This window comes from Antechinus flavipes, chromosome 3 (assembly GCF_016432865.1).
Source record: "Antechinus flavipes isolate AdamAnt ecotype Samford, QLD, Australia chromosome 3, AdamAnt_v2, whole genome shotgun sequence".
Lineage (NCBI taxonomy): Eukaryota > Metazoa > Chordata > Mammalia > Dasyuromorphia > Dasyuridae > Antechinus > Antechinus flavipes.
Genome location: NC_067400.1, coordinates 432,188,471 through 432,209,244, shown reverse-complemented (window position 1 = coordinate 432,209,244; position 20,774 = coordinate 432,188,471). Strand labels below are relative to the sequence as shown.

Below are 20,774 nucleotides of genomic sequence, written 5' to 3'. Positions count from 1 at the left end.
TGCTCATACACTGTTATGGGATAATAAATCTGTTCTGAACTCTCTGCATACTGACCTTCACCAGCTAGTTGGTCAAAAGCAACTTGTACAATAGCTCCTGTTTGCCTATTGCGTTGGGCTTGAATCCTACATAGTTCATGAAACTCCGAAAGCCACAATAAATTTTGTCCCGGTTCTAGACAAGTTTTCGTTATGGATTTCCAGTCATTCGGGGTTAGGATTTCATAAGACAAATTATCCAGTAACATCTTCACATAAGATGATGTAGCCCCATAAAGAGTGCAACCCTTTTTCAAATCTTTAATTTTTTCCAAATTAAAAGGAGTGTATTTTCTCTCTTTTTGACCTGAAGAGTCAATCTTTTCAATCACAGGATATGCATTTATAAAATCAGATATATCTTCTCCTTCATTTTTTGCTTTAATTAATGCTTTTTCTAATCTTGTCAAATTCTGCTTTATAGGAGAAGTTGACTGTGTTTCTGCCTCTCTCCCTCCCCCTTGTTCCACCCATGAAGGGTTAATTGCGGGGGGAGGGTCATGAGATGTGGAATCACCTAATTCCTCCTGCTGTGAAGTATCATACTCAGAATTGTAATTAAATCCATTCTCATCTGATTCGTCCTCCTTTTCACCTAGTAAAGTTGGCATTTCTTCCTCCTGTACTTTCCTTTTCATCATTCTATCACTTAAATAACTTCTTATAGCCAATTGTATTACATTATATGTATTAATTATTGAGTTAGGCCCATTTTTATCATAGAATTGACAAAGATCCTCTCCAACCAATTTCCATTCATTTAGATCTAATTCCTTATCAAGAGAGAAACAAGGACATATTTCCTTTACAGTTTGTAAAAATTCAGTGATTTGCTGTAAACTTATAATTAAACCTTGGCTTTCCATAACATTAATAATGCTCTCTAAACATTTTCCTTGAACAGAAACAGGCTGTTTTCTAAATATCTGTCCCATCTTAGCTGAAATTCTACTTTAACTCTTCTAACAAAATTTCTTTGTTGCACTCACCCTAATTTCTGGGTTGAAGTTTTTTCCACTGGATCAGGATCAGAGGCTTTTCCACTTGAATCAGGATCGGAGCTTTTTCACTGAAATCCACTGAGGGGTCTGTTTGTCCCACGTTCAGGGCGCCAAAATGTGGTGATCTTTTTCTTCTCAAAGACGCAGCCAGGTGATAAAAGTTCAGATCTTTTATTATCCCAATATAACCCGGTTAGCTTAGAGGCCTATCTGTCTGCTTGGTTCCAAGAGCTCTCTCCGAATGTCACCAAATCCAAAGGTCTGGTCCTTCAGCCTCTGCCTCTGCTTTCTTCAGCCTCCAGCCAGCTCCAACTCTTCATGTCATTCCGGTGAAATCTCGACTTGTAGCGTCTTCCTCTCTAGAGCACTCTCCGACTGGCCCATTGGCCTATTTATGCTCCTTCCAGAGAGAGGGATTATGGGTAGGTCTACTTAGTACCTTGTTTCAGGTTCTGCCCAAAACATCTTCTTGTAAGATTAGATCAACTCTAATTACTTAGCAGTTAGTAAGGATTCCAACAGAATGTGAACTATTTGCATTTTTGTTTTTCTTCCCGGGTTATTTTTATCTTCTGAATCCAATTCTCCCTGTGCAACAACAGAACTGTTCGGTTCTGCACACATATATTGTATCTAGGATATACTGTAACCTGTTCAACATGTAAAGGACTGCTTGCCATCTAGGGGAAGGGGTGAAGGGAGGGAGGAGAAAAATTGGAACAGAAGTGAGTGCAAGGGATAATGTTGTAAAAAAAAATTACCCTGGCATGGATTCTGTCAATATAAAGTTATTATAAAATAAAATAAAATATATTTTAAAAAATAAAAATTAAAAAAAAAAGAAAGAAATCTATTTACTCCAGAGGCAAATGAGTCCTTTACCCTCCAAATGAGCAGTATTAAGTCAGTAGTGCTGATCTTTGAACACACTGAGCAATACTGCAAGGTTTCTTTCCTACCTATGCTGTCATCTAAGGTCAATAGAATCATTTCTATGCCAAATTCAGAGTTTTTTTCTTGGTTTAATTGCACTATTCATCATTGCATGATTTTATGACCATGCATTGCAGACTTTATGGAGTAACAACTATTTTCCTATATCTTGTTGTAGATTACTTGTAATCTAGTATAATTCCAATATCTGCCAATATCTCAATAGTAGAGTGTCCTCTGGGAATATAAGCTCAAGCTTTCAAAAGTCACACATCTTTTCTTAACTTAGTACTTCTTATAGACCTTCATCCAATTGTAGCAAGTAGTATTAGTCTAAATACTAGACTAGACTAGACTAGAATAATAGATTCTATGTTATTGAATTTATTTCTATTGATGACATTCTCTGAAGCATGTTCAAAGGTATCAGATGTGCTTATGACTGTTGAATCTTGTCTTGAATTAGTCCATATTTTGTTTTCTGGGCAAATTCAGTCAAGTGAGGCAGGGCATTCAGTCAAGGGAATGAAAGCATTATGGAGACCAAGGTTTTTAAAGAGAACAGGTTTGGAGCAGAGAAAAAAAAAATCATAAGTTTGGAAGTTCCTGGAGAAAAAAAAAAAAAATAAAAGAGCAACCTAGAAATTTGTAAGAGACAGAAACAAGGATCTGTCCAAGATAGAATAAACTTTTAAAAAGGAGAAATGTTTGAGTGATAGTGACAGAGAGAAAGTCCTAGTGTGGAATAGAGACAGAATGCCACCTCTTTTCTTGGCCTTTCTCAGAATATAAGAGAAAGGAGTATTCAACCTTGTGGAGGGTATACGCATATGCAACGTCTTTAGGATAAAACTAGATTTCAATGAGTAACAGAAGAATAAATTTGAAAGAACAAGATCTAGGACAAAGAGGGATTTGTTTATATTAGAGAAAACTTCCAGACGGCAGAGAACTAGGAAATGTTAAAGCTAAATTGGGTAGAGATGAGAATGTGGTAAAAAGTAGCATGTGACATGTGTTTAGGTTTGGGGATAAGGCAAGAAAGCCCAGCATTCACAGTCCTACCAAAGTTACAAGGGAAAAGGGGGAGTCCATTCTCTTCTCTCTGACCAGTGATTTCTCTCACAATGAAGAAGCCTTCTCGCATATCAGTATATATTTTTTCAATTTTGCTATTAAATAGCTTTATAATCTCATCCAAGTAGTTAAGAAAAGGATCACTAAGATAGCTGGGAGAGATGGAAACTCAACTTCCCAATGAATGGTTTTCTCCTATTACTTTGAAATGAAGTAAGTACATAACTGGATTCCATTCACCTCTTCTTTGCCTTAGGACATAAGCATAGTCTTCCCACTTCCATCACTTCCCACTGAGTCTCTCTCAGGAAGAGATGAGGACACACATCAATTTCCATTTCTCTTTGCAAGTCCTGTCATGCCTCTGGTAAGAAATGCCAAGTCATGGAAATCCCTCTGAGTCTTTGATCCATCTCTGGAAAGCCCTGGATGCATTGCAAGGGAAGCACAAGCTAATGGCTTCTGAGGCTAGCACTTCTGCTGCTATGGCAAAGGATTTCGGTTTCCTGTATGCTATGTAAATTTATTTTTGTTTTTAGAACAAACTGTGAGAGCTCTCTCCATCCCTGGTGATCCTTATGAAAAGAATATAGTCCCAAGAGATTTGGACATTCGTTTGCCTGAAAGCAAAGCACTCAATTACAGGATTTAGGGCTAGAATGAACCTCACAATTCACTTAGTTCAGTCTTTTAATTTTAAAGAGGTAACAGAAGTCTAAAAACATATGACCTTCCTGATTTCCTGCTAGATAGTTTTTTCATCAGTGGAAAAGAACTAAAAAGATAACTAGAGCAAAAAGAAAAAAGACTTTCTAGTCATTGTGATCATCACAAGGAAATAGAGAAGTGTCAGTCACTTTGGTTTGCAATTTTTGCAAACTTATGTCTTGCTCATTCCACATATGAAGTTTTGTCATTTTTACTTTCGTAACAGAACCAAAACACTTCCCTCCATTCACTGAATCACCATACTCATCTAGGCCTTCATTTCCTGTCCTGTATGTTATTGCAATGGCCTTTTATTTCCTTTCTCTTCCTCATCCCCATCCCTATTTCATCTTCCACATACCTGGTAAAATATAAATCTAACCTTGTCACTTTCCTCCTTAATAAATTCCTTGGCTCTTTATTGCCTCAAGGAAACTCCTGTTTGTCATTTGAAACCCTTCATCATATAGCTCCATACACTTTCTTTAGTTATCATAGACATTACTCCTCTCCACAATCTAACTATACTGACCGACTTGCTGTTTCACACACTCAGCTTCCATACACTATCTGAGTATCTCTTCACGCACTATGCCTGTGCTTGCAGCATTGCTCAAAATGCCTGGTTTCTTTTATTATTGAGCTCAAGCACTGCCTTATACCTGAAACTTTTCATGATACCTTAGCCATCATACACTCTTGTCAACCTCCCATGCACCAATTTTGTTCATTTATTCATCTACTAACTAGCTAGCTAATTGGAGTATATACAATACAAATGTATGTTGCATAAATACAATATACAATTTACATAGTCTGTATGTAAATTTATGCATTTAGTATGTTTGTAGTATATAGTATGTATATGTCACACATGCTCATGTGTGATGCATGTGTGTGTGTTACATACAGTGTGCATTATATGAGAATATAGACCTATCTATCTCAATATATGTATACATAATATATGTACCAATATGTTTTGTATATATAATATATGTAATATGTGTCATATATATTTACATATTGTCTGTTTATATATGCGTCTGTTGTCTCTCCTTTAAAATGTAAACGCTTTAAAAGGAAACACTATTTTTGTATTTGTATATCCAGCATTTAGCAAAATGACTGACACATAATAGGCACATGATTAAAAATTCTTTTTTTATTCACTGATGAAATAGGTGGGTATTGGCAGCATACTTCTGGAGTTCCAATATTTTAAGTCTTTTCTATAGCATGAGTAGAGGATTAATAAAATGTTTATGTCTTTCCATTACCTTTGACCAAGGCTAAATATATTTCACTCATGTTATCTCAACATTTCCTTGGAAAGCCAAGGAAAGAAATTTGAATCTTACGCATAATCAATAGTTACACAATTTTCTGTAAAATACTGTCCTCAAATAGGTTAGCTAAAGGTCAGCAGACGTGAAACAAAATTCTATTGATTATCAATATTTGGCTCCAAATATATAATAATATGAGTTTCCTCAAAGAATCATGTCATAATCAAAATGTAATAGTAATTATTTTGAAGATTATGTTTCTTGGTGATTAGAATGGAAATAATGTGCTCTAGGAATATTAATTCTTGTCAAATAAATTCTCTAGGGAATTATTTGGAAATAAGACTGGACATCACAAAACTTGGTTATTTCACATTATTTTTCATAGTCTGTCTTCTTTGACTATCCCATTAGGGGAAACTATCTTTTTCTTTTTATTATTAATTTATGTTTGGTCTATTACTGGATATTGCCTTTGTGTTGTATGTGTATGAATGAGCAGAGTATGATTTGTATGGTAAATAAAAGGTAATTTGGCATAGTGAATAGATTACTGGACTTGAAATAAGAAAAAATCTGAAATCCTGCTTCGGACGCTTACCAACTATAATTCTGGGCAAGATATTTATCCTCTCTCAGCCTTATTTTCCTCATGTATAAAATGAAGATAATGGGAGCATCTAATTCCTAGGATGGTTGTGAAGGTCAAAGAATGATTCTATATTTATTTTGCAAATCTTAAAGAGCTATATAAATATTAGCCACCACCACCATCATCATCATCATCATCATCAGAAATGTATTGTTCAAGCATGTAGACATAGTAAATTTCTAGAAGATCTTCATTTGTGACAAAACTCATTATCATTTCTAAACTCAAAATTATTTTTTCCTTCTTTTTATGAATGGGTATACCAAATATTTACACCATTTCAAATCTTATAAAATTCTGTCTATAATTTTAATATGAAATTATATTAAAGTTGAATTAGAATTAGAATTCACAGCTAACTGAAATTTGAACTGCTTAAATCCTTATTTCTAGCTTTAATTTTTTCTACTTTCTTCCAAGTGAACCATAATATCTTGTAAAGAGAGGGGAATTTATCTAAGTCCTAAATCTTATGAAGATAACAACTATATTATAATTAGGAAATGTTCTGTTTTTTTGTAAATAAAGGCTACTTTGTCTTCTTACTATAGGTCTTCCATGATGTTGCCTATAAAGCTAAGGATCGTAATGACTTGCTTGCAGGAATTGATGAATTTCTTGATCAGGTTACTGTTCTCCCTCCTGGAGAGTGGGATCCAACCATTCGAATAGAACCCCCCAAAAATGTTCCTTCTCAGGTATGTATATGTTAAAGAAGTTTTACAACAGCAAGATTTCAGAACATATTTTCTAGTAATATCTGTCCTGAAAATAACCCAAGAAGAACCAAACTATTTAGCTTTTTTTAGAATAGGTCCCTGTCACCCAGGCTACATGTAATGACTGCTCATGTGCCTAATGTCAGTACTAATCAAGAGGGGAACCTTGATATAATTGTTTTTCTGATCTGAATCTGTTCACTTTTCCTCAGTCAGCCTGGTACAAAGTTCAACATATTGATGCCAGGCTGAGTGTAGATGCATGATCATCTTAGCCTGTTATTTTTCAGAACTCCAGAGTTCATCCCCCAGTCTCAGACTCCCCTAATAGTAGAGATGACAGGCTTGCAATACCCAGTAAGACTGAACTGTTGTACATTGCAACTTGCTAAAGGCCAGGGACTTACATCTATAATTCTCAAAAATATCTTCTAGTACAAATGGTCAAGTATTTAATAAATGTTTTTTGATAATGATGTATTTATTGTCTAACATACCTTTTTTTTATTTTGTCTTCTGTGTCTTGAAAGAAATTATAGCAAGCCTGAAATAAACTCTTGGAAATTAGGAATTAGGATAAATTTTGAAATTATGGCTCCTAGAAGAAGTCCAAAACTGTCCTTCAGGTTCATGATATTTACTAGCATCACTATTTATATTTGTTCTGAAAATAGAAAATATTCGGAAGAGGTAAAGAAAAGTTTAAGTTCAACATGGTCTGATAGACAGTAATGCTATATTAACTATCTAATATAGAAGTCTTGAAAGATTTTACATTCTGTACAGAATCATTGGGAAAATTGATTTTATTAAAATTTCAGTCTTTGGGGAAGATTTCTTTTAAATATATAATGTTAAATTATACCAAATTAAGTATTGGTAAATCACAAAAACATGAAAGTTAAAAATATTGCTTGTTACTATTGTCTTCAGTAGCTTTTGTCTCAAAGTCATGACTCAGATATTGGAACTGGTGCTCTATCTTCACCATTGCGGTCTCCATAACAACAGCATTTTACTTCTGTTCTGCTCCCATCGGCTACAACCTTGTTACTGCTTCTGCCTATTGGTTCTACCCTAAATACTGCAGTTGAAATGGTTGTTATCTTAGCTGATAAACTTAGTTTGCATTATTTGTAGAAAATTGGAGGCAGAAATGAACAAAGAATATTGTTGAATGTACTCTGCTTAAACCTAAGTTTGCTCAAATTGACCAGCATGCTAAATAATCATTAGATATTCTCTTATTTCCCAACTTCTTAAGGGTTATCTTTCTTATTATAAATAGAGGTCTAATTACCCAAACATAAAGAATTCTCCTGAAGTCCAAAGAAAATATTTGTAACTTTCAAAAATATATGTATGATCCTTGAGAAATGAAAGCATAAGGCCAACTTTTTAATTGTCTGTAATTCATCCTCCACATTGACTACAGAGGGCATTTTTTTTGCCATTCATTCACTCAATTTCAGTATTTCTTACTTTTCATATGACTTCTAAATGCTTGCAGAAATCTGCAAGGATTCTGCAGAAAATAACCGATATATTTTTTTTTGCATCTCAAAGCCTATTTTTCTTCTGTTTAAAATTTCTAATATTCATTAACAGATTCTTATCATATTGAAGCTTATTTGTCAGGTTATATTTGACTTTTATTTCCTTTCTAACTCTATTCTAGAAAGAATTTAAACAAAATGCTAAAAATGCCCAGCTTTTAAAAAAAATAATTTTGAATATGCAATGTATGAATTCTGAGATGACAAATAGAATTTTTTTGGTCCTGTATCTCCATCACCTGTGTCAATTGACTATGTGAGCTCTTGGGAGGGGGATGAGGACTAGGGATAGCACATATCTGTAGAACTGTTCAATTTTCCACTGACCTAATTTTCATATTCCTATTTTTCTTTATAAGAATATTTGTTCAGTGGGCAAAGAGTAGATGGAGAAAGGCATTGCTACATCATGCTTTGTGGTTCTGTGAGTGCAAGGAGCCACAGCAAGAGTGCCTCAGAGTGGCAGATAAAAACCTCTGGAATTAGGAAAGAGAAAGACTCTAAAATGCTTGAATTTTCTCTCTCCTAGGAGAAGAGGAAGATCCCTACAGTGCCCAATGGAACAGCAGCTCATGGTGAAGCAGAGCCCCATGGCGGGCACAGTGGGCCTGAACTGCAACGAACCGGAAGGTTAGCAAACAGAATTTAACTGGGAATCTATTGGAACTGAACTGTCGATACCATTAACTTGCAATTTCAAAATCTAACTCTATTTACCTATTTAATGATGAAACTTTGGTAGAAAATGACTTTTTTTTTTTCTGTGATGGTATTGGTGATTACCACTGTCTTTCTCTGCAAAAATTCTGTATAGAAGTCAGTGGGATTTTCCCTATTCAGGATTTGTCATGTGCCAAATTCCTTCACAGAGAATCCTCTAAAACAAAGAGAGGGCCTTGATTGACCCTGTCACATATGCCCTCTTGCCTTTTGAAAGTTTCAAGTTCACAATAGAATTTTTAAAAAGTCAGTCTTTTCACTTTTACCAGATCCTGTCTTAGCAAATGCAAGTAAAGCAACCAGTAAGTAGATATAAATGACATTTTGGATTTTTAAGACTGTGATTTGAAAGGGCCATATGATTTAGTTTTCTAATCACACACCTTTGAAGAGATGAAAGCTTCAATTTATTTCTTAAAATGGCATTTTATGGGATTTTTTTGACAGCTTGTCTCTCTCTAAGCAATGTGTGAGCAGAAAATCAAGAACCATTGGGTGGGCGGCTCTTCAGGGGATGTGAGTGTATACAGTCTCCTCCATAAGTACAAACCCTGACATATGCTTATTCAAAAGGAGCCTTCCTCCCTCCCCTCAGGCCATTCCTTTTGCCATGTGCCTTGTGTGTTATGATTTTCTAGTCCCCGAAATCTCTACCCATTTTAATATTCCCATTTAAATGTTCCATCCCTTTATCTATGTTTCATCTCAAAGGAGATATATCTTTTAACTTTCTCCTCAGGCTCAGTATCTCAGTATATGAGACAGTTCAAATGATGTCTTCTTTCCATGGGAAACCCTGTTACTCATTGTGTTTGCTTTCATTCTTTCAAATGTTGCTTTTTCTTTCTTTTTTCCTCCCTTTTTTATTTTCATATTTTTATTGCTTTTTCAGGTATTACTGTGCCTCATAGCTTAGATTTTTTTCAAAGTTCACTTTTTCCTTACTGCTTCCTAAATCCTCCCAGGTCACCAATATCCGGTCTCTTCGCTTCTCCAGAGTTCTTCCACAGATTCTGTTGCTGACATGACTTGAAGTAACCATTACTCATCTGCTCTCCTGGAGTTGCTGGTGTACATCTGAGCTGCTCTTGCACTGTTCTCTGTAATGACTTCCCACTTCCGGATTTAGTGTGTTTTTTTTAAACTGCTAAAAACACATTTGTTATATAGTAATGTAATGATTAGTTCACACTAATGTATGTGCTAATAAATAATTAAGTAGAATGCATTTAGCTAATAGAAAGTACAGTAGAAATTGTAAATAATAATTACTAATTACTAGTAGATCTAATCAGTTTTTAATTATGATTTTGGCAAGGCAATAAGACAAGAATTTGATACTTAAAAAAAACGGGTAAAGTGATTACATTTCAAAACGGGGGTGGAAAAACCAAAGAAAAGTCCTGTTTGTGTCTGTGTATTTGTGAATTTCATGCACTTTTTTTTTAAAGCCTTTCAGGGTCTGAGATTTCATTAAAGCTTTCCCCCTAAACTAATTTTAAAATTCAATTTGGTTCTCTCCTCCCTATTCTTTCCACATCTCCTCTTCACTCTAACCTCAACCCCAATGGATGTGTGCCCTACCTAAAGCTCTAGCTTTAGCTAGCATATCTATGATATTTTTAGGTTTGCAGAGTGTTTTTTTCCATGTATATTATCTCATTTTGATCATCACAATAACTCTCTGAGGTAAATGCTTTAATTCTAGTGATTCTTATTTGGAAACAATTCATGCCTCTACTTCCAAGATTGTCTGGAGAATTAAAAACAATGCTGACCTAGTAATTCTAGAGGTATATTTTCTCAGAGCTGACAATTAAAAAAAAAAAAAAAGCTATCACTTTGGATCAAATTCTAAGGTCACTAAATGAATTTCTTCACTCCTAAAAATAAATAACTAAATCAGAACTATTTTGTTCAAATACAAGCATATACAATATACAGCATGGCAATTCAATCTAACAAGTATTTTGTGTCTAATCTTAATGTGGAACCACCAATTGTTAATTGTTTTAGCATATGACATCTTACTTCCTTTATTCTGATGAAACCAAAGAGCTTTCAGTAGCCAAATAGCTAGACTTTTATTTGTAATTTAAAATAATAATCTATCTGGTGTTAATAGGCAAGTTAATGTTAAAATTTAACATTTCTATTCTTATTCATTGATGTAATATTTTCAGAGTGCCCCCAAGTGAAATGAAATGATTTGGATTTGTGGTTTTATTTCTGAGGCATTTCCAAGTGGTAATAATTTAGTAGAATGATCCATGGAAAAGAAGTCAAAAGGTTTATTTTCTATTCTTGGCTCCTCTGTTAATAAAGTGTAACCTTGAGCAAGGCACTTCACCTTTAAAGGCACACTTTTATCATCATTAATTGAGTGTGATAGATGAAATCTGAGGACCCTTCCAACTTTAACATCCTATCAGTTTCTCTCTTAGAAAGATAGAAGACTTGTGAATGCTAAATTTTGGAAATGATTTTTATGGGGTAGTGAATTCAAAACACATTATTTTTAAAGGCCAGACATCATAATATGTGTCCTCTCCACTCCCTTAATGATTTAAAAAAAAAAATGAAACTAGAGACATGGAAAGAATCTATGGAGGAAGAGTTTGGCCTGGATAGGGTTGTGTCTAGAGAGGGAGAGCAAGGAGAGCTGGGACTCTGATAAACTCTGATTTTATTTCCTCATGTAGTATTCATGAACAGATAATCAACTTAGCCCACTTCTCTTCATATCCTGTTGTGATTTTTTAAAAATTTGAAAAGAAAGAGAAGAGAGAAGAATAGCAACTTGAAGGAAAAAAGAGACAGTCAAAGAAAAGGAGAGAAAGACACAGGAAGGCAGTCAGAAATAGAAAAACAGAGAAGCAAACAAAAAAGAAAGAGACAGAAATGGAAAGACACAGGCTTAAAGAAAGAGAGAGAGAAATAGGTTGAAAGAAAGACAGAGACAGAAGTGGAAAGAGAAATAGAAACAGAGAGATGGAGAGAGACAGAGACAGAGATAGAGACAGAGGAAGAGAGACATACCATTAGAGAGAATGCAAGAAAGAGAGACATTCAGAGAAAGGCACATGGAGAAACAAGTATTAAGGAGACAGAAATTGACAGATAGACAGAGAAATGGAGAGAGAGAGAGAGAGAGAGAGAGAGAGAGAGAGAGAGAGAGAGAGAGATTGAGAGAGAAAGAAAGAGAATGCAGAGATACAAAGAAAGAGAGGTAGAAAGAAAGAGGCAAAGAGACACAGAGGGAGAGAGACTTAAAGACACAGACAGAGAAAAGCAGATATAGACAGAAATGGAGAGAGAAATGGAGAGAGATGGAAAGAGAAAGAGAAAGGAAAGCAGAGATAGGCAGAGAGACAAAGAAACAAACAGAAAAAGAGAAGGGAGACAGAAACAGACACAAAGAGAGAAACAGAAAGAAAAGACAGAGACAGAAGTGGAAAAAGAAATAGAAACAGAAAAATGGAGACAGAGAGAGACAGAGGCAAAGCCAGAGAGACACACAGTCAGAGAGAGAGACTCAGAGACAGACAGAAGCAGATAAAAATAGAAAAAAAGATAGACAAAAAAAAGAAAGAGAAATGGAAACAGAAAGAGAAAACAGAGGTCGAGGCAGAGACAGAGAATCAGACAAAGAAACACAAAGGGACAGACAGCAACGAGATCGAAGCAGAGAACACAGAAAGACAAAGATGGAAAGAGAGACTGAACAAGAAACAGAGAGGCACATAAAAAGATACATGGTAAAATAGAAAGGAGAGCTAGAGAAACAGAGAGACAGATAGAAATAGAGACATAGAAAAGGAAATAGGTCCAGGATCAGAAAGAGTGGGTTTCATTAGAATTGGCATGGAGTCCCCAGGCAATATACCATTATAGCTTATGATATAGATACTTATGGATAAGCAGCTCTGAACATCCTTTGAAAGATCTTGGACTTCCTTGCCTTCTGGCACAGTACTTGGCTAGGATTTAAGAAGCTCTAGTGGACAGGAACTGGGCTTGAAGATACTACCACTAAAACAAAGCAGGTTATTAATGGCTCTCACCTGTGAAGATGGAAAAGCTGCTCTCTGGCCTGCCAGCCAAGCAGATAAACAGTTTTGTTTGTGTGCTTCTTTTATATTTGGGTTTCACTGTTTTGTTTTTCCCCCTATCTTAGGATTTTTGGGGGACTTATTTTAGATATCAAAAGGAAAGCTCCATACTTCTGGAGTGACTTCCGAGATGCTTTCAGCCTGCAGTGCTTAGCATCGTTTCTGTTTCTCTACTGCGCGTGTATGTCTCCTGTCATCACATTTGGAGGGCTGCTGGGAGAAGCAACCGAAGGTCGTATAGTATGTGTTACCCTTTTCTCTGAACTTTAAAGTATAGTCACTTCCTAAGATCTATAGTTGGCAAAGCCTTTACTTTGGATCCCTTAATAAAGATTTGTTTGGTCCCATTCTGCATATGAATTCATTTCACAGATAATTTAGTCAGAGAATAATCCTAAATTAGGTTCTAATCTAATCCCAAACCTTGATTTTAAATCCATCATAAACATAAAAAATCCATTTTTGTTTCCTTTTGCCTATCCCCCCATTCCTGACTTTAGAATCACCTCTATCGTGAATACATCAAACTGGAAGAGCAAAAAAATATTGTTGGGGGGTAAAGGATGCTTCCCCAGTCACTACCCTTTACACAATATCATTTTCTGCCCAATTGCCAATTCACCCTCTGGCCTAGGACAAGTCTGTTGGGTTTTTTTAAAGTAAAAAGAGAATTTGCAAACCTATGTGTTGTATCTCATCTTTGGACTGGGTGTCTCTTTTTTACAATTGATGAAATGTAATCGTTTATGTTTCCACACAGAGTGCAATTGAATCTCTATTTGGAGCATCTATGACTGGAATAGCTTATTCTCTCTTTGGTGGACAACCTCTGACTATACTGGGTAGTACAGGACCTGTATTGGTGTTTGAAAAGATATTGTTCAAGTTTTGCAAGTAAGTATTATGTAATGTGACAGCAAAAATCAAGCCACGCCAAGGGGAAAGAAAGGGAAAGATTTTATTTGATTCTTTTCATCGTCATTGCAACTCGAGCAGAAAGGGACAGGAATGGCAGTGAGCAGAGTAGGAGACTCCTAAGAATTTTATATAGTATAACATATAATTCCTATTTAGGAACTACTTGCAGTTCTATCTACTGAAATATAATTATTTTTAGGCAAGGAATTGAATTCAAAGAGATGAAAGGTTTCAGGCCCATTTTACTATGATTGCTGACACATTCATTTTCAGGAATCTAGAATGACAATTGATATGTTAAAGGTCACTCGTTTTATTTTTCCATTCTTTTCTCCTCCTAGAGAATACGGGTTGTCATATCTCTCTTTGAGAGCTAGTATTGGGCTCTGGACTGCAACTCTCTGCATCATCCTTGTGGCCACTGATGCCAGCTCTCTTGTCTGCTACATAACCCGATTTACCGAAGAAGCCTTTGCTTCTCTTATCTGCATAATTTTCATTTATGAGGCTCTAGAGAAGCTGTTTGAACTGAGTGAGGCATATCCAATCAACATGAATAATGATTTAGACCTCCTGACACAATATTCGTAAGTATACATTCTTTTCTTTCACTAAATTCTTTCTTTCTTTTTTTTTTTTAAATAATTTTCATTGTTACCATGAGAAATCTGGAGAAATGATCAGAACAAGTGCTTTCTTACTGGAGGTAAATAATCTGACAATCTAGAAATAAGAAGATTTTTTTTTTAATTTTCCCAGCATTTCTTACTGCTAAGAAAACTGTACTCTTATCATAGGATCACAGATTTAGAACTAAAATGGAATCAAGAGATCACTGAGTCCAACATTCTCATTTTAGAAATAAGGAAACTGAGATGCAGAGAAATTATGTGACACAGGGTGACACAGCTAGGCTATATCAAAGGTAATCTTCTCAACTCCAAGTCCAGAATGCTGTTGACTGCATAATACTGCCCCTATTTCAGTTTTGTGATTGTTGTTTATTTTTATTTAGTAGAGTTTTATACTAAAAAGGAAAGAAAGAAACAAAATTTATTGTATTTCACATGTCTTCTCCTATCCCTACTGCCTTTTTTCTACCTGATATTGATTGATTTGAAACAGGAATCAGGATCAATCAAAATCAATCCAAAAATGTTAATTTAAATTTAAAATAAAAACATTTAAGTTTATAATAATGAAGGAACCAATGAGTTTTTAAATATGAGATGATAAAAAGACATAAAATAACAGAATTGTGATTTATTTTATATTAAAAAGTGATATTTTTCTCTCTTCATATAATTTATAAAGAGCTCAAAAACGAGTTCATATACTAGTTCATAATAATGCTAAAGTATATAATTAAGGACTGAACTAAAAATATGAATATCTTTGCTTCTAGGATACCAATGATCAGGAAATTTATTGAACCTGTATCTATAATAGTTATAACCACTCAAATAACTATGTTAAGATACTTTTAAAATATATTCAGGATTTTTTATCATCTTAATAAAATTTTCATACTGTAGCATTTGGGTTTTTAGAGCAACAGTAATCAGTACATCAGCCATTTTTTAATATAGCTTATTACACTGGCTAATATATTATTATATTGAATTAATATGCCATAGTATTTGCATAGTTTATTACCCCTCTTTTTCAGAAGAAATGAAGTAGATGAAAGTCATTGAACAGCCTAGAGAAATAGGATTTCATTATTTGTTTGTAAATTTTGCCAAAGGATAATGAATGCAGAAGAATTTTTTTTTAAAATTGATTCTAGTACTATCAACAATAAAATTCAACAGCAACAAAGATTATCAAGTGTTTTATATTATACAAGGCCATTTGGGGTAAGGGGAAAAGATAGTAAGTATTGTCTATATAAGTTCCTTGAAATCAGGGATTTTCATTTTTATTTTTAATGTTATGGAACCATTCTTATTAAATGGTGTCGAATTAAATGATTTGTTAAAAACCTAGAAATCAAGAATACCAATCTGTGGCACTGAATATTGTGGGCAATTATGTTCAACCATAATGTGGTTGACAACCTTCTGCTTCTTAACCATAATAAAGATAGAAACTGTCATAAAGCATATGAGCAATTGGGATATGATTATTTGGCCACCTGAAATCACTGTACCAAAAATGGCATGATCTCTCTGCCTAATTGAGAAGAGCTCGTCATGATATGTTCTGCAAAAATTGACATGTACATTCTATATAACTTATTATCTATCCTAAAGATACTATAGTAGTATCAACGGAGTCACACACTGCTATGCTATATATGGTGATTTAGCTGTTTGTTCTCCTAAGGTCAAGGGCAGTGTATGTCCATATTAGATTGTTTTCTGGTAAGACAGTTTGACAGCTTCATGCCTTTTTGCTCTCTTATCATCATACACTCTTGGTACCACTGGTAATGTTTTCTTAAGCCTAACCAAATGAAATTTCTTTTTTAGAGCACCAGCATTAGGACTTCCTGTCAATTTATTTGAGCTTACCACCATTGAGTAGTCTTTCTAGCTCTTCATCACTAGACTGTGTAGTATAAGGCAATTTTAAGTCAATAAAACGATCCTGCAAAATAGTAGGCCCTTTGAAATCTTTTCCTAACCAATGGTATATAAATTGACTACCTTTTGGATGTTTTAAATAAGTGGTGAGATTAAAGAGAAATATATTGATTTCATAATAACTGTGCTATAGCTCATTCCTTTTCTCCCAAACTTTTATCTTATTATGTTTCTGCAGGGGGAAAATGTATATATTCTCTTTAAGCAGTGATTTTTTAAAATTTAATTTAATTTAAATTTAATTTAATTTAAATTTAAAATATAGAATTTTATAGAGTATTGTATGTAATATATATATGTACTATATATATATATATATGAGATTTTCTTGAATAAGTAAATGAAAAGAAACCTAACTGCAAGGTCACTTACTAGATAATTATTTAAAGACTAATGTTGGAATAAGATAGGACAGAATAGGTCTTTCTGTGCTACTTATTACAATGGATAGAGCACCCGACTTGGGAGACTAGAAGACTTGAGTTTGAATTCTTTCTCAGACAGTTGATTTATGATGCTGGGTAAGTCAATAAATCTTTCTGTGCCTGAGTTTCCTCATCTGTAAAATAAGGTAATAATAGTACTTACTTTCTAGGATTTTTGTGGGGTGATACCAAATGAGTTAATATCTATAAAATACTTTGCAAACCTTAAAGAACTTTTTTAGTTTTTATTATTTCTTTTACAATTAGGTTAATTATATCTTTCTTGACAATACTTTTTTTTAAAAATAAGAAAAATAACAAAACATTTTAAATTAATAAGATCATTTCTCCTGGAATTCATAAAAATTATTGTTTTGAGGGTGGTTCATAATGGAGGCAAAATGCACAATACCATAGTAAATAGATTATTGTTCTTGAAATTAGCAAGGCCAAAGTTCAACTTACTAACTGAATGATTGTAGGCAAATCACTAGTTCTTTGAGTCTCGGTTTTATCTTTAAAAATGAAATAATGATACCTATGAGACCTAGTGTTAAAAAAGGAGAGGGCTAAGGCATATAATAATTATGTCCCAAAGTAGATGGTTTTGAATTGGTAAGCTAAATCACAGGAAAATTCAGTATCCTTAATGCTTCCTAAAATCACAAGCATCTCACAATCAGTCCCTTGTAATCTGCTTTCCATTTTTACAACTCTACCGAAAACTATTCTCTTAAAGATCATTCCTGATTTTTTAATTGCCCAGATTCAGTGGTATTTTCAGACCTCATCCTCCTTGACCTCTCTGAAGCTTTTAACATGGTTTGTTATCTCTTACAGGATATTTTGTCTTCCATCACCTTCAGAAACACCACACTGTCCTGATTTGCTTCCTATGTGTTTCTTTACTTTGTCCTTTAGTGGCTCTTCATGCTTTGTCTAACTACTTAATATAGTTGTTGTCCTTAGGTCTGTCAGTTCATTTCTCAAAATTATTACCTTCAAAATCTCATCTAGTTTCACAATTTCAACTATTCTTTTATGTAGCTGGCTGTCATAGAGAGATGAACTATAGATAATTACATATATACATAGATAATAGATACACAAATTATAGATACAAACATAGATTAATATAGATATATAGAGATGGTACATAGATGAAAAATACATACAAATAATAGAAAAATAAATAATACCTAGATAAATGAAAGATAGATGATACATAAATTATTGATTGATATATACATAGATAGATTAAATGATACATGTATACACAGATGATACATACAAAGATGATAGATATGTACACATAGATGGTAGGTGCATGTATTCATAGAAGATACATACATATACATAGATATATATACATATATATGATTGATAGACACATACATGCATAAATGATAAATACATGCATAAATAAATAATAGGTACAAACATGATCATTCTTCCTAGCCCTCCTCTTCTATCTGACTTCACTATTTCAGTCTGAGGTATCTGATCTTTCAGGTTTGTAATACTGGGATTATCTTGGAGCCTTTCTCTTTCTTTCATTTCTCATATCAGGTTAGTTTTTGTGTTCTTTTAGTTCTACTTCTCCGTCTTTCACATCTATTCTCTCTTTTCTATTCCTATCATTAAATTTATTTGGCACCCATATAGACTATTGCAATAACTTCCAAACTTCACTATCTTTCCATCCCTCCAATCTATCTTTTTATGACAGCCAGAATAATCTTTGTTTTGAATATATCTGCTCAAGTTATTCTTCTGCATAAAAATCTCCAGCGACTCCTTGTTCCCTAACAAAATAAAAATCTAACATTTATGCCTGACATTTAAAATCCTTTGTAACCTTGCCCCAACATACCTTTCCAGTTCTAAATTATTATGATCATATATTCCTGTAAACACTGAGCTCATTGCATTGTATAGAACTTTGTATGTTATAATTCCAATAGTATTGCTTTTTCTTTCTTTCTTTTTTTCCTTTTTGATCTGATTTTTCTTGTACAGCATGATAAATTTGGAAATATGTACAGAAGAATTGCTCATGCTTAACTATATTATAGATTACCTGCTGTCTAGGAGAAAGGTTGGGAGAAAGAAAGGGAGAAAAAATTAGAATACTAGGTTTTACAAGATTGAATGCTGAAAACAATCTTTGCATATATTTTGAAAATAAAAAGCCATCATTTAAAAAATAATAATAATAATTCCAGTGCTTAGGAAGCTTGCCATTTATTAAGATTCTTCCTCAGTTCTCCTCCTTCCTACATTGGGTTTCTCCATAGTCTATTCTCAATTATCTTTCTCCTCTTACTACTCTCTCACCTAACATGGCAATAAGAAAGATTTCTAGACTATAGAAGTTGTGGAATATTGGGACATATGACCAAAGAAAATTGTAAAGTCTTCTTATCAAGAAATTTTAATAGTTCATAATTAGATAGCACTAAAGTGTTATAAAGCACTTTTACAAATTTGACCTTTCAATCCTCATAACAACCCTATAAAATAGATGTTAAAATTGTCCCCATTTTAAAGATGAGGAACTGAGGTTCAAAAAGTTCAGGTTATAGAGTATCTGAGACAGAATTCAATCTAAGTTTTTCCTGACTCCAATATCACTACCAGACATAAAAGTAATAGAGGTAGATCTGGGAGGGACATTGGAGTCATGTAGTCTTGCCTCCTTTTTACAAAATCTAGTATACTCATATATTTGATTTAACTATATTTTAACATATTTAACATGTATTGGACTACCTGTCATTTAGGGGAAGGGATGGGAGGAATGAGGGGAAAATTTGGAGCAGATTTTGCAAGGTTCAATGTTGAAAAATTATCCATGCATATGTTTTGTAAATAAAAAGCTTTAATAACAAAAATCATTTTTAAAAATCCAGTATATCATGATACTTCTTCCTTTCTGGAGGCAATGAAATGGGCTAGATAGATACTTGAGGTCCCTTTACTTACTATGTTTTAGTTTCTCTAGAAAGGCCCTAACAATTTCCACTGCTTAATCATTCATTACTTAAAATAGGATCAAATTCATAGTCCTAAGTTTAGAGAAGCATATAGTACTTAGAGATCTTCGATTATTTGGGTACATGTTTAATACCCCGTTAGACAGTGTATATAATAACTTCTTGGGGCAGAACTGTGTGTTCTTTAGTTTCACATCTCTTTTAGTACCTACCACTAGGTCTGGTATGCCACAAACACTTAAGAAATAATGTTGTTATTGTTTTTGTTTTTGTTTTACAAACAAATAGATGTTATATGATCCTACAGCTGTGAGTACAATTGTGAATCTTTTGGCAAATTTTACTGTCTGTTTTACATCACTGTGTAATCTCAAACAAATTTCATAGCTTTTCTATCTTTGTTTTTTTCTTTGTAAGATGCTGATGCAAATTCCCCCATTTGGCACAATGTTATAACTGGCAATGCTGTCAATTTCTTTCGGATGCTTTGGAATGCTAAGGGAATGTGGGAGAGTATTTATTACTAATAAGTTCCCTTAGGGAGAAAAATTCTCTTTAATGGTGAGAATTAAACTGCTAACTGTGTTGAACATCAGCTTTTGTAAATAGTCATAGAACCAACCAGTATTCACTTAGTTCAGCATATTTTTGTCTGTTTATGTATGCAAGCCTCCAAAATTACTAAGTATTCAGTCATAAAAGTGGAGTGTCTGGAAAATGAGGAAAAACTAAAAAGAGAAATAAAACCTGAAAAATATATGAAATACATTTTGCAAACACTTTCCCATGTCAGAATGAATCCTCTCTCCCCAACCAATAAAACAATACAAAACCCTCTCCCCTCCAAAAAAAAAAACAACCCACCATTTAGAACATGCCCAAATACTCTAGATATTTAGAAGAGTAGGCTAATATGCTAATAAATCACATAAGCATTTATTTAATCTTCACAAACATATTGCCCACAAATATATGTCGTTCATAAGATCTTGGAATTTGTTAGAAAGAACTGCTGAGTGGCCCTGCCTAACTGCCTCTTTA

At 33.9% G+C, this 20,774-nt stretch overlaps 1 protein-coding gene across 6 annotated transcripts in view; it reads left to right on the top strand.

The window, feature by feature from the left end:
- The window catches only part of SLC4A10 (solute carrier family 4 member 10), a 366,372-nt gene that overhangs the window by 285,713 nt on the left and 59,885 nt on the right, over positions 1 to 20,774 (top strand). For all 6 annotated transcript variants that reach the window (XM_051986269.1, XM_051986272.1, XM_051986271.1 and 3 more), the window contains 5 exons: positions 6,251 to 6,397; positions 8,504 to 8,604; positions 12,872 to 13,046; positions 13,567 to 13,700; positions 14,066 to 14,311. In XM_051986269.1, coding sequence (XP_051842229.1) covers positions 6,251 to 6,397; positions 8,504 to 8,604; positions 12,872 to 13,046; positions 13,567 to 13,700; positions 14,066 to 14,311 — 803 coding nt within the window. The remainder of the gene's footprint in view (positions 1 to 6,250; positions 6,398 to 8,503; positions 8,605 to 12,871; positions 13,047 to 13,566; positions 13,701 to 14,065; positions 14,312 to 20,774) is intronic.